The sequence below is a fragment of the Myotis lucifugus genome, unplaced genomic scaffold (assembly GCF_000147115.1).
Source record: "Myotis lucifugus unplaced genomic scaffold, Myoluc2.0 scaffold_88, whole genome shotgun sequence".
In the NCBI taxonomy this organism is placed as follows: Eukaryota; Metazoa; Chordata; class Mammalia; order Chiroptera; family Vespertilionidae; genus Myotis; species Myotis lucifugus.
In genome coordinates, this window is record NW_005871136.1 from 4,510,581 (window position 1) to 4,524,713 (window position 14,133).

General features: G+C 42.2%; 1 protein-coding gene across 14 annotated transcripts in view; it reads right to left on the minus strand.

Annotated features, from left to right (window-relative positions):
* Positions 1-14,133, minus strand: part of WDR59 (WD repeat domain 59) — a 67,278-nt gene that overhangs the window by 41,117 nt on the left and 12,028 nt on the right. For all 14 annotated transcript variants that reach the window (XR_002829886.1, XR_002829888.1, XR_002829887.1 and 11 more), the window contains exons 5-8: positions 13,638-13,718; positions 11,182-11,219; positions 8,858-8,946; positions 5,353-5,469 (exon numbers count right to left, since the gene is read on the minus strand). Coding sequence is in view for 11 of the 14 variants with exons in the window: in XM_023756082.1 (XP_023611850.1) it covers positions 5,353-5,469; positions 8,858-8,946; positions 11,182-11,219; positions 13,638-13,718 (325 nt within the window). In the remaining 3 variants the exon portion in view is untranslated. The remainder of the gene's footprint in view (positions 1-5,352; positions 5,470-8,857; positions 8,947-11,181; positions 11,220-13,637; positions 13,719-14,133) is intronic.

Consider the following 14,133-nt stretch of genomic DNA (forward strand, 5'->3'; position numbering starts at 1 on the left):
AGTTATACAAAGTGAGCCAGATACAAACTCTCCTTTAGAGATGATACCTGTGCTTACAATGGAGAGACAAATACACTTGGAGTGCAGCATTCATCATGAGAGCAGAAAATAGCAAAGCACCATGGCAGGAGGACCAACAGTGAAACTCTGAACCATTGGGATATTAAGAAATTATTTTCAAAAACAGACAGAAGCCACTCTGGAAAACAGTTTTGCGGTTTCTTTAAAAGTTAAATGCAGCCCTAGCCGGTTTGGCTCAGTGGATAGAGCGTTGGACTGCGGACTGGAGGGTCCCAGGTTCGATTCCGGTCAAGGGCATGTGCCTTGGTTGCGGGCACATTCCCGGTGGGGGGTGTGCAGGAGGCAGCTGGTCGATGTTTCTCTCTCATCGATGTTTCTAACTCTCTGTCCCTCTCCCTTCCTCCCTGTAAAAAATCAATAAAATATATTTTAAAAATAAATAAATAAAATAAAATAACCCTTTAAAAAAAATAAAATAAAATAAAAGTTAAATGCACACCTACCATAAGACCCAGTAATCCCACTTCTATGTATTTATTCTAGAAAACTGAAAATTTCTATTCACACACAAAAAAATCTATACATGTATGGTTATAGCAGCTCTATTTACAATGACCCAAAACTGGAAACAGCCCAAATGTTATCCAATGGGTCAACAGATAATAAATTGTAGTCTATCCATACAATGGATTGTTACTCAACAGGTAAAAGTATAAGAACTATTGATTTTTTTAAAATTAATCCTTACTTGGCTATATTTTTTTCCATTGATTTTTAGAGAGAGTAGAAGGGAGGAAGAAAGGAGAGAGAGAAACATCGATGTGAGAGACACACACATCGATTAGTTGCCTCCTGCACATGCCCCAACCAGGGATGGGGATCAAACCTGGAACCCAGATATGTGCCCTTCACAGGATATCAAACCAATGACCCTTAAATGCACAGGCCAACACTCTAACCATTGAGCAACACAGGCCAGGGCAGAACTATTGATTCTTCAAACAACTTGGACAAATCTTAAAGATGTTATGCTGAATGAAAGAAGCCAGCCTCAAAAAGTTACATACTACATGATTCCATTTTAATGACATTTGCAAAACACAAAACTATAATGATGGAGAACGGATCCATGGTTCCCAGAAGTTAGGGGTTAGGGAGAGTGTAACTATAAAGGCATAGCATGCAATAATTCTTGTTTCTTCTGACAACTCTTTTTTGCCAAATCCAGGCCCCATATTCAAACTTAAAAAATTGTTAAGATGTCTTTTCCATCTAAACTGCTTTTGGGTTTCCCAGATGGCCATAAGGTAAACTATAACTTACTCCATCAACTTGTAAAAGAAGGGAAACTAGAAATATTAGATAGGCTTGGCATTCTCCAGATTTTTAATTAGCTCAATACACTGATTTCATGCTAGCAAGTCCACCATGTTAGCAAGTGAAAGAGAAGTTCAACCTCCCTGGGTTAATTATCTACAACTAAAATATTATTACTATGAATACATTTCAGTTGTATACTTTTCAGGTTAGAAACAAAGATTGGTATGACAATTAACAAAATTAATCCTTTTAAAAAAAATGATTTTGCTTCTAGGTTTAAATATATTCAACAGTTGGTGACATATCATTGATGGGATAAATGGGAGGACCCTGGAGATCTGACAAAGTCTTCACTGTTCATAACAAATTCTTATTCTCAAGGCAATCAGTGATGGAGTTACATGTGACTAGAGGTCTTCTCTATGTTTCTCTCTGATAGAGGTGGTTATTACAATACATTAATCAGAGCCATGCCGTCCTCACATCCACAGGCGATTTCTGCTTTTCTCTTATCACTGCCAAAGGGCCCCAGCTACAAGCTACAGATCAGAAAGCAAGTTTTCTGAAGAACTATAAGAAAGGTTTCAATCAAGAAGGAAAGAACCAGGTTCTCGAATAGCCTCAGCGGTACAGATTCTCAATAAGGCTGACCTTGATCCGTGGCCAGACACTCATCTCTCAGAATGTACCCAAAGGACCGTGCTTGGATTTCCAGGACTCAGTCTGAGGCAATTTTCTGAAATAGACTGCTTAAACCAAGATCAGGAAAAAACCAGTTTCATTGTGGTTAATGTTCTATTTTTAATGGCTATATAAGAAAATCCTTTTAAAAAAATCATTTCCCATCTTCTTAATTCAAGCATTTTACAGTTAACAATTTACAAACTGAACTGAAACACTCATTCAATGCTTGTTCCAGCTGATCCCAGAGAATTCAGACACTAAAAATACAATGAAAATTATTACCACAAGTTATAAGTTAATAAACTGTCAGGTAAATGTAAGAAAATGATTGTGTAGGGGGGAAAATGACATATTCATCCTTATCTACAAATTAGTAAGAATAATGGTTGAATATTATACAATGTGCCTCCAAATTATTTTACTTTTTACAGTTATGTTATTTACATACATTCAGTAAAAACTGTCTTCCTTCTTACCAGAATATAGTGGAAAAATAAGTACCATGCCAAAAACTTCATTTGATTCATAAGCTAAACCTACAGGTAAGGAACAAGGACTGTGTTTCACACATGGACCTTGCCTATTACCTGCTTTATTGCCTATGGGATCCCAGCCTCATATGTAGTAAAAATGTCAATGAACAATGACAAACTTGGAGACCTCAAAGATAAAGGCAGTGAATTGGTTGGTTTCTGGTTCCTGAACTTGGAAGACAAGCTGATCGGGAGGGGATGGGGGACAAAAATCCAAATCTAAAACGAAGAAACAGAAAAAAATGAAACTAGACCACCAACTTACACCATACACAAAAATAAACTCAAAATGGATAAAGGACTTAAATGTAAAACGGGAAACCATAAAAATACTAGAGGAATCCAAAGGCAACAAAATCTCAGACATATGCCGAAGCAATTTCTTCACTGATACTGCTCCTAGGGCAGTGGAAATTAAAGAGAAAATAAACAAATGGGACTACATCAAAATAAAAAGCTTCTGCACAGCAAAAGAAACCATCAACAAAACAACAAGAAAGCCCACTGCATGGGAGAACATATTTGCCAATGTTATCACTGATAAGGGGTTTAATCTCCAACATTTACAGGGAACTCATACAACTTAACAAAAGGAAGATAAACAATCCAATCAAAAAATGGGCAAAGGACCTAAATAGACACTTTTCAAAAGAGGACATTCAGAAAGCCAAGAGACATATGAAAACATGCTCAAAGTCACTAATCATCTGAGAAATGCAAATCAAAACAACAATGAGGTACCATCTCACACCTGTCAGAATGGCTATCATCAACAAATCAACAAACGACAAGTGCTGGAGAGGATGCGGAGAAAAGGGAACACTCGTGCACTGCTGGTGAAAATGCAGACTGGTGCAGCCACTATGGAAGACAGTACGGAGTTTCCTCAAAAAGTTAAAAATGGAACTCCCATTTGACCCAGTGATCCCACTTCTAGGAATATATCCCAAGAAAACAGAAACACCAATCAGAAAGGATATATGCATCCCTATGTTCATAGCAGCACAATTTACCATAGCGAAGATCTGGAAACAGCCTAAGTGCCCATCAGCAGATGAATGGATTAGAAAACTGTGGTACATCTACACAATGGAATACTATGCTCCTGTAAAAAAGAAGGAATTCTTACCATTTGCAACAGCATGGATGGAACTGGAGAGCATTATGCTAAGTGAAATAAGCCAGTCAATGAAAGAAAAATACCACATGATCTCACTCATTTATGGATAATAAAGACCATTATAAACTGATGAACAAAAATAGATACAGAGGCAGAGCAGCCTCGAACAGACTGTCAAACTACAGCAGGAAGGCCAGGGAGGTTTTGGGGGCCGGAGGGGGGGGAGGTAAGAGATCAACCGAAGGACTTGTATGCATGCATATAAGCATAACCAATGGACACAAGCCACTGGCGGGTAGGGGAGGCCGGGGGAATGTCAAGGGGGGTGAGGGGGAAGGAGACATATGTAATACTCTTTGTAATACTTTAAGCAATAAAAAAAAAAAAAAGAAGCCCATGTGGGTAAAAAAAATAAAATAAAACGAAGAAACAAGAAAACCACTTCTGGCACATAAACGTCAAGTACAACCCTGGAGGTTTTACAAATCTCAAGAGAGAAGTTAACTTTCAAGCCTTAGTGTATGTATGGTTTTAGTTTTGCTAACCATACCAAAAAGACGAGCGTGCCTATGAAAATAAAGCAAAGCATTAAATTAATGATGCTGAATCACAAAATTGCTAAGCAAATTTCTGTGGTTAAATCTCTGACTTTCCAGGCAGAGGCCTGACCACAAGGAGGAACTGTAGAGCGAGGCTGACTCCGTGCCCTGCATCCTTGTGAATAAGGGGGCACACACATCACATGCCACAGTCAGAGAAGAAAAACAAACAATAAGAAACACTACACTCTGAGATAAACCAAAAATAATAGAGTCACCAAAACACATGAACCTTGAGCATTTCTTGTAAGCTAAAGAATCTCTAATAAAACAACTCTATTCCTGACTTCTGCTGCTTTTCCACCCCAGATAGACTAATGGTAAACTTGGTAACCTTAACAATTCTGTGGGCTTTTCTCCTTTCCTTATATGTCTGTTGTGCTTTTTCTTTGCTGAGCCAGTCCTTCTGAAATCCGACTTCCTGACAACTTCTTTGTCAGTAAACTTCTTTTCCTTTCTAAATGCTTTTTTTCTGACTTCCTTTCACAAGGGGAAAGGAACAAAGTCCAGGAGTCATCAGATACTAGAGGCCCGGTGCTAGAATTGGTGCATGGGTGGGGTCTGGCCAGCCCGCCCCAATGGGGGCTCATCAAGCCAGGCCGGCGGGGGGGGAGGGGCCGCAGGCGGTTGCCAGCTCGCCCCGCCCCAACTGGGGTGTTGGGGGCTGACTGAGGGCAGGGCCAGTCAGGGGGAGGGGCTGCGGGCAGTTGGCTGGGTGGCCCTGCCTCCGATTGGGGCGTTGGGGGCCAATTGGGAGTGGGGCCGGCCAGGAGGTGGGGGGTTCAATCGGGCTGGTTGGCTGCCCCACTGCGCGTCATAGCCACCGGTCGTTTTGGTCATTCCACCATTCTGGTCGCTGGGCTTTTATATATATAGATATTTTACTATATCACTCCTACTGGTCTATATAACCAGGTTTACTTGCTCAGCTCCCCAACAAGCACATGCACCCCTGAAACACACAGACTGCGCCAACATACTGTAGCTTTCCTTCAGAAGAAAGTGTTTCCTCATAAACACAAACTGATGCCTCCCAAACACAGCTCTCCAGCTTCCCCACTGGGGTACCACTCACCTTGACAGAATTGTCTTGACTGGAGGTAGCAAGAATGTGCTCGCTGTCTGGGTGCCAGTCCAGGCCGTGGATTTTGGACAGATGGGCTGCTAGATATTCCACTGCTGTACTAGGTTTCTGCAAAAGACCAGCACATTGATTGTCTATTTAGAAAAAACTCGAGTCTACCACATAGTCTACAGGGTGATGAGCGGGGATACAAAAATGCTAGATACGGTCTCTATCTTTAAGAAACCACTTTGTTTGGTTTACAACCAACAACAACACTTATCCTGCTCTCCTTCTCCCATGCTCTGTATATGGCTCTGGGAGCCTAATCTCTTTCCGCTCCAGCCCCTGACAGGCTTTCATGAAGAATACGAGATAGTGGGGGCCTTTCCCCATTAGTATTGTGGTCTGCAATTCTTGCTCCCCTTCCTCAGGATCACCCAAGAAGAGGGGCTGTGATGTCCAAACAGATCCAATGTCAATCCTGAAAACTTCCAATATTAATGTGACCAAGACCCCAAAAAAGAATGAACACACATCACAAAAGAAAACAATACACAATTAATAAGCATATAAAAATGAACAAGCTCAAAAGGAAACCTCAAACAATACATTAAAATATGTTTAAGCTATCAAATTAAAAGATACCTATAAATAATACTCAATGCAGAGTCTGCATTTATCACTGCTGGTGTATATATAAAATACCAAAACCTTTGGGGGGAGGGGGATTTGACAGATTTTATCAAGAGACTTAAAATTTTCCTTTCAAGGGAATATTCCAAATTCACAGAAAGCTTTAGATACAAAAGATGTTCATCTTGGAATTTCATGGAACACCAGAAAACCAGAAACAATACAAATAGTAATGGGGAATGATTAAAATTTTTAAATCAATTCTAGTACAGTTTTCTGATACAATATGAAGCAGCCATTAAAAGTTATACTTAGAGCCTGGCCGGTGTTGCTCAGTGGTTGGGTGTGGGCCTATGAACCGGGAGGTCGAGGTTCGATTCCTGGTCAAAGCACATGCCTGGGTTGGGGGGTTCGATTCCTTGTGGGGAGCATGCAGGAGGCAGCCAATTGATGATCCTCTCTCATCACTGATGTTTCTATCTCTCCCTCCCTCTCTCCGAAAGCAATAAAAACATTTTTTTTTAAGTTATACTTAGAGTGCTGGCTGGGGGAGTCAGTTTCTTGCAGCAGCATCCTGTACACCAAAAGCCTGGGGGTTCAATTTCTGGTCAGGGCACATACCTAGGTTGTGGGTTTAATTCCCAGTCAGGCACATATGGGAGGCAACCAATCGATGTGTCTCTCTCACATCAATGTTTCTGTCTCTCCTACTCCCTTCCACTATCTCTAAAAATCAATAGAAAAATATCCTTCAGTGAGGATTAACAACAAACTTTAATAAATAAATATTTCTAAAATAATTATACGTAGAGATTATAACATGAGGAAAATGTAATATTAAATGAAAAAAGTATATATAACTACATATATGATATGATAAACCATGAAAAATGCAGAAGAAAATAAAATATCAAAATGTTAGCATTTGTCTCTGGGTAATAGGACTATGAATGATTATTTTCTTTCTATACTTGCTCTAAAGAGCATGTATTAGTACAGTCTCCAGAACTAGCCTCCCTGGGTTAAAATCCTAGTAACAAACTGTGCCTACATTTACTCATCTGCAGAACAGGGATCACAATAGTACCTACTTTAAAGGCTAATTAAAAAGAGAAATAAACCAATACACATAAAGTTCTTAGAACAATGCCTGTGCACCAGAAATGCTTAGTAAACGTAAGTATTATCCGTCACACTGATAATACACTCCAACATCACCACTGATACTGCACTTTTTTAAGCCTCTGAGGCTGGCTGCCATCAGTGCTGCTCTGACACTAGAAGTGCCAGAGAAATAAAACCAACCAGCTTTACAATCCATCTCAGCAGAAGTCTTCAGTTATTAATAGCCAAAAATAAAGTTAAAACCCCTTAAACCAAATAGATAAAAGGCTTGCTGGGGGAAGTCAGGGTTATTAGTGGACCAATCAAAAGACTAGGAAGGAACAGTTTGGCTGTATGTACTTCAAGATAAGGCACACAGGCTGGTGCCATTTGGGGCTCAGCCCATCTGGTTTTCCAGATGACCTAATAATTCTTTACTTAAAAAAAAAAAAAAGATAAGGAACACAGGTACTGTTTTGGCAGAGTTCCTGGCTAAATACCGAAGTGTTTCTTTTGCCTATGACTGAAAGCATTCTATAGCAAATAGGGATGCACTACAATTAACTTAACCACACATTTCATTTAAACTATTCACTATATTTAAATGCTATGCTAGTGACAGAAAGAATAAACCCAGTCACCACTTTAAGAAATAAAGAGGGTGGAAGAATGACTACTACCAGACTGGACTAAAGGGACAGAGACAAAAACATACGGAAGATACACCTGTCCAACCTCTATTTATAAAATCTCCTTCCCCCTAAGAGCTACTAAGGCTGAAAGCTGCAGCCAGCACATGACTTCCCCAGCAGTCCTGGCAGCCAATCCAGCAGACCCCCAATCTCTGCTTCATTCCCTCTCCGCTCTGCAACTATAAGACCTTACTCCCTGCTAAGAGGGAAGGGAACAGAGCAGCCAGAAGCAAAACTGAGACTTTCCAGGCAACACCAGAGTTGGGACAGACCCTGACAAGTTTCAGGAAAACTCAAAGTAGGTGCTCCCCCAAAGGCTGAGGATCTCCAGCCTCGGGCTTCACAGAGGAGGAAGTGGTGTTTAGACTCCAGATCTTACAGGAGCGTTATTGCCCAATCCTCTGGCAGTTAGATACCGGGGAGGCCCTCTCCCTGCATCATTACTGTCCCTCATGTCAACATACCAAACGTCCTACATTCTTTCCATTACAACAGCAGTCAAGGACCCCACACCGCTTCCTGCTTGTCAGTTACAGGAGCTGTTGAAGGGAGAATATATGGTCTGTAGGCTCTTTTAGGCCTAAGGAGATAGCTAGGCCTAAGGGAAGATTTGTGCAACTGAGTACCCCGCATCTCAGTCATTTACATGTCCCAGAACAAACAGTTTTTGCTTTACAATCTGGGGCAGTTGACCATCTTAGAATAGTGTTGGGTCTCCCAGGATTGACCTCCTCAATGATACACTCACTATTATTATCAACTTTACTTTAAAGATAAGGAAATGGAGGCTTGGAGACGTTCAGTGACTCATCTGATATCATACTTAGGAGACAGCAAAATGGGACTCTAACTTCAGAGACCAAGTTCATTGTCTTAACCACTGATCATATGCCTCACTTCCCTACCTTCCTTCAACGCCAGTTTGATCAGGAAGCAAAAGATCATCTGGTACTGTGATCTGAAAATGGCAATTTACCACACTGCACAGGCACGCTAGACTCTCAGACAAGCCTACTCACAACATCCTCGTCTTACCCCCTGGGAGGGATTAAAGGCCAACTGGGGGAAAAAGAGAGATTACTCACCCGCTTGTCCCATATCCGTACATCCCCGTCGTGGCTGGTGGCAAGGCAATTAGCATTTTTTTTATTCCATTTGACCTGTGAGGCACCCGCTGCAAAGAAAAATCAGGGTAGAAAGCTGCTGACCTCAACACCTTTGGAATCAAAGGACAGCATACCCAGGGGAGCTGGATAATGAGCTCTGGTTAAAATAAGCACAGAATCCTTCAAGTTTCTATACATGCACCAACTCCACCATAAAGAGAAAATAAAGCCAAATAATAAATGAATTAAATAACACATGGGAACAGGATCAGAGTCACCTGATAACTTCACTCAAGGGGGAAAATCTACAGGTTACCTCTGAGCAGCATCAGCAGCATCTACAGGTTACTGCTCTGAGCAGTTTCTTAGAGAGCAGACATTGAACGTGGATCTGCTGGTTGGTAACTGACTCATCACACAACCTGGCTCTTCATCACCTCAATGACCAGGATTGTACTCCAAACCTCAATGCCTGCTCCTTCCCTTCTTTTTCTTTCTTTCTTCCTTTCTTTCTTCCTTTCTTTCCTTCCTTCCTTCCTCCCTCCCTCCCTCCCTCCCTCCCTCCCTTCTTTCCTTTTCTTTTTTGGACGGACAGTGTTAGCAAAACAAAGCTGATGAAAAATAAGCTCCAGTGTTGCCCAATTCTGCCCTCAGAGGGTTGTGTGTACCCCCCTCCACCACCCCATCAGTGGTTAGACACGGCCACTGGCCCTGCACTGAGTCAGGGAAAGGGAACACCCAGGCACTGTGTGGACTCAGGCCTTCCCCACTCTGCAAACACAAAGAACAACCACAAAAGAGCTACTACTTAAGAGAGGCAGCACACTGTAAGATGGCAGAAGAGGTTGAGAAATGGGAAAAACTGGGGCACAGCAGAAATGAAGCTGACTCTTAAAAATAATCGAGTTAAGTTAAACCAGAACCAAACAATGGCCCTCCTTCCCACCTCTTTTTGTTCTTGCTCAGATAACACATGATATTTCTGCTTTGACATCTCTCCCTTTGGGTGGGTTTTTATTATTGGGGATACCATAGTAGATCCAGGGCTTTGAAGAGCAACCTGATCCAAGAAGTCTGGAGAAAAGCAAGGACTTAGAATCTAACAGGAAATAGAGATAAGGCCCAGAGTTATCCTTGCTTGGTTTTGGTGAGGGTATTTTTTGTTTTTGTTTTTTTTCTTGAGACACAGGGCATCTTAAGTCACCTAAGAATAAGTGGTGAAGACCCAGTTTTTTTGTAAGAAAGCGTATTAGCTAGAGAATGAGTAAGAAGAGCCTGCTCCATCTCCTCGTGACAGGTACTTGATGCCAAAAGATAATCCTGATGATTAGGCTCCATCCCTGTGAGTAAGGTTTACCAGTTCTACACCCCAGTTCGACTCTCAGGAACTGGTGGGAACCCTCCACAAGAGCCTAGTGCAGAATCCCAACAATAGTTCATTCCAACTGAGCAATGAAAACAGATAGATCAGATTTCAAAGACGCAGTGCCTCCATATTAAATGAAACCATGGGGACACAATCAGCATCATCCTAGAATGTGGGGAAACCACAGGACAAACAGCCTGGTTTCTTCAATAAACAAACTGCAGGAAAAGAAATACAAACCAAAAAAGGAAAAGGAGAAGAACCCTACCAATTAATAAAGATAAGAAGTATATCAACCATTTGAAGTATGGACTTTACTTGGATTCTGATTCAAATAATTGTAAAAAAAAAAAAAAAAGGAGAAAGAGAGACAGACAGACTGCTGGGGAAATTTGAATACTGCTTAAGTGTATGATGATAATAAAAAGCTATTTTTAATATTTTTAGGTATGTTGACAGTATATAATTGTTTTTTAAAGGATTCTTTTCTTGTAAAAAATACTTAATGAAATATTTGTTGATGAAATGAAAGAATACCTGGGATTTGTTTCAAAATAATCCCAAAGAGGATAGGGTGGGCGGTGGGACAGTGGGTAGAGGTAAAGATGAAATAAGACTGGCAGTATGTTGACAATTGTGGTTGTTGGATGAACACAAGGTACTTCACTTTATGCTATTTTTATACACATTTAAAATTTTCCGCAATAAAAAGTTTAAAAACAAATCAATTTAGTTCCTGTCCTTGCATTCTGAAATAAGTTGCTGACTACAACTCAATAGTCCTGACTAAATTCTAAGAGCAACCTGAAGCAAGTCCCTTGCAATATGGGCCTTAAAATTCCACCTAGCCACAACAAAACATGGGGTGTGGACAGTCAGTGTGAGAGAAAGAATGGAAGGAATAGAATAAAGACAAACAGAGGGAATATACACTCACCTACAGCAGACAGTGCAATGGTAGGCTTCCTTGTGTCTCTGAAATACAAAAGTCAGAAATCAAATGCCCAATTCATATGCCACCACCCACCTGGTGCTTTTCACCCTCTGCACATATTTCTTCACTTTCCTTTCAGTAGGTACTTGGAGATCAGTGGGAATGTGAGAGCCTTAAAAAAGAACATAAAGAGCCCTAACCGGTTTGGCTCAGTGGATACAGCGTTGGCCTGCGGACTCAAGGGTCCCAGGTTCGATTCCGGTCAAGGGCATGTACCTTGGTTGCGGGCACATCCCCAGTGGGGAGTGTGCAGGAGGCAGCTGATCGATGTTTCTAACTCTCTCTCTCCCTTCCTCTCTGTAAAAAATCAATTTTAAAAAATGTTAAAAAAAAAAAAAAAAAAGAACATAAAGAGCCCTAGCTGGTTCGGCTCAGCGTCAGCCTGCGGATGAAGGGTCCTGGGATCGATTTCGATCAAGGACACATACCTTGGTTGCAGGCTTGATCCCTGGCCCTGGTCAGGGCACATGGGGGAGGCAACCAATCAATGTGTCTCTCTCACCCTGATGTTTCTCTCTGTCTCTCCCCCTCCCTTCCACTCCCTCTAAAAATCAATGGGAAAATATCCTCCAGTGAGGATTAACAACAACAACAAAACACACACAAAAAAGAGCACAGCATGGCCTGGGTGACCCCAATGCAGGAGCAGAAAAAGCCAAAAGAATACCTTCCTGGTGTCATTTCTCCTAATGGAACAAGGGGACAGTCATGGAGGGGTAACTCTGCAAGAACCTTACCAAAGCATCTCAAAGGTAAAGTAAAAAACTACTCTGGGTGTTCACGATAGCCAAGAGGTGGAAGCAACCCAAGTGTCCATCGACTGATCAGTGGATAAATGTGATATATACCTACAGTGGGATATTATCAGGCCTTAAAAAGGAAGGAGAGTCTGTCACATGCTGCAACATGGATCAACCTTGAGGACATTACGCTAAGTGAAATAAGTCAGTCACAAAAGGTAGAAGACAGGCCACGTATTGCGATATGACAGGTCTGACCAGTGAAAGGGATTCTTAGGGAGCAAGGGTATGTACGGCTGACGTCACCGGCATTCCCTGCAGGTTAGCGCTTCAAGGTGATTGAAGCTCTCTTTTTTTTTAATTGAATTTATGGGGGTGACATTGGTTCACAAAACCATATAGGTTTCAAGTGTACAACTCAACCTAACATCATCTGCACACTGCATTGTACAGTCCACCTTTCAATGTAAAATGTCACAAAGCCACTGCCATTTGGGAGCAGAGCAGCCTGGGGAGGGCAAAATGTGGACCATCTCCGGGACTCTACAGACTATACCCACTAGTTAGTCACCTCTGTTATGGTAAAGAGAACTTGGCTTTACAAAGGGAGAGGGAAGTGACATTTATTAAGAACTTACACAATAATGTGGTGAAGGCCTTGGGGGGGATGGGCAGGGATCCAGGGTGGAGGAGGTCAATGGGGTGGGTGGGGGAAGAGGACATCTGTAATACTTTCAACAATAAACTTAAAAAAAAAAAAAAAGAACTTACAAAGTGCTCTGGCCAGTGTGGCTCAGTTGGTTGGAGCATCAGGGCACATACCCAGGTTGAGGGTTCAATCCTCAGTCAGGACATACCCAGGTTGAGGGTTCGATCCCCAGTCAGGGCATGTGTGGGAGGCAACCCATCAATGTTTCTTTCTCTTCTCCTCCTCCTCCTCCTCCTCCTCCTCCTTTCTCACACACACACACCATTCCTCGAAGAAAGTAATTGAAAAATATATATTAAAAAAAAGAACTTACAAGGCGTCAGGCCTGGGCCGGGTGCTCTTTACCCCATGAAGAGTATCTCTACCAGATGGCTCTCAGCCACCCTCACAGATGGGGAACTGAAGCCTCCCAAAGAGCAAGTAAAGAGCTGAGCAGATGTGTCTTGTAGCACTGCCTGCAGTAGCAGCTGTGTGTCTGTGCCCATCAAACTTCCCCCGCCATCACTTGCCACTTCAGTAAACTTCAGCCTGACTTCCAAATGCCACAAAATCTCCCTAGCTGCTGAAGACCATTTTGCAAACCACTGTGACAGGACTGAGTGCAGAGAAGTAAGGCCCCTGGGGACAACCAATGACTGACAGAGAACAGCACCCCCGCTTCCTTAGCCCTCGGGGTGGGATGCCGCTGAGGAGGGAGTTTTACACTAGCACCTAGCAGCCCCGGTAAGACTGAGCCTCACCAGTTCACAGTGGTACACAGGTGGCCTTCCCCATCCTGTCTCTTCTCCATCCCCTACCGCACTTCTTTCAACTCTTAAATAATGTATCTGCACAGTATCCCTGTCTCAGGGTCTGCCTTCTAGGGGGCACCAAACTAAGATGCCTGATCTCTAAAATGAAGCTACCAAATCATGCCACAACCACGGGCTATGCCTCTTCATTGTTCTTACTTGATATCCCAAATGTAGATGTAGGTGTCCACAGAGCTGGTCACGAGGAGATCCGGTTCAAACACTGCCCAGTCCAAGTCGCTGGGAACACAGAATAACAAAGAGAGAAAAAATTCAGAATCTGGTTCCAAAGCAGTGGCAGATTTAGTCTCTGGTGGTTTTGAAAGTCACTGTTAATGGGCCTCTTAACACGGTTTAGGCTGGGAATCTCCAACGTTCTTTGGGAAGGAACAAGACTTAACTGAGCTCGGAAAGAAACATTGAGGTCCTTCCCTGTCATCTCCAGCTATCTTACAAGTGCTCCGGAACAGAAATGGAGTATTTCAACTTAAAACACACATGCACACACGCACACATGCAGGCACAGACTGTACAGATAAAACAAGGAAAATTTTTGACTTTTCATTTTTGAATCAGACTCCACTACAGGGACAGTGAGTAAACCCAACGTCCCTTAGCAGTGGCAAGCTGCCATGTTACCAGCAGGCCTCTGGTC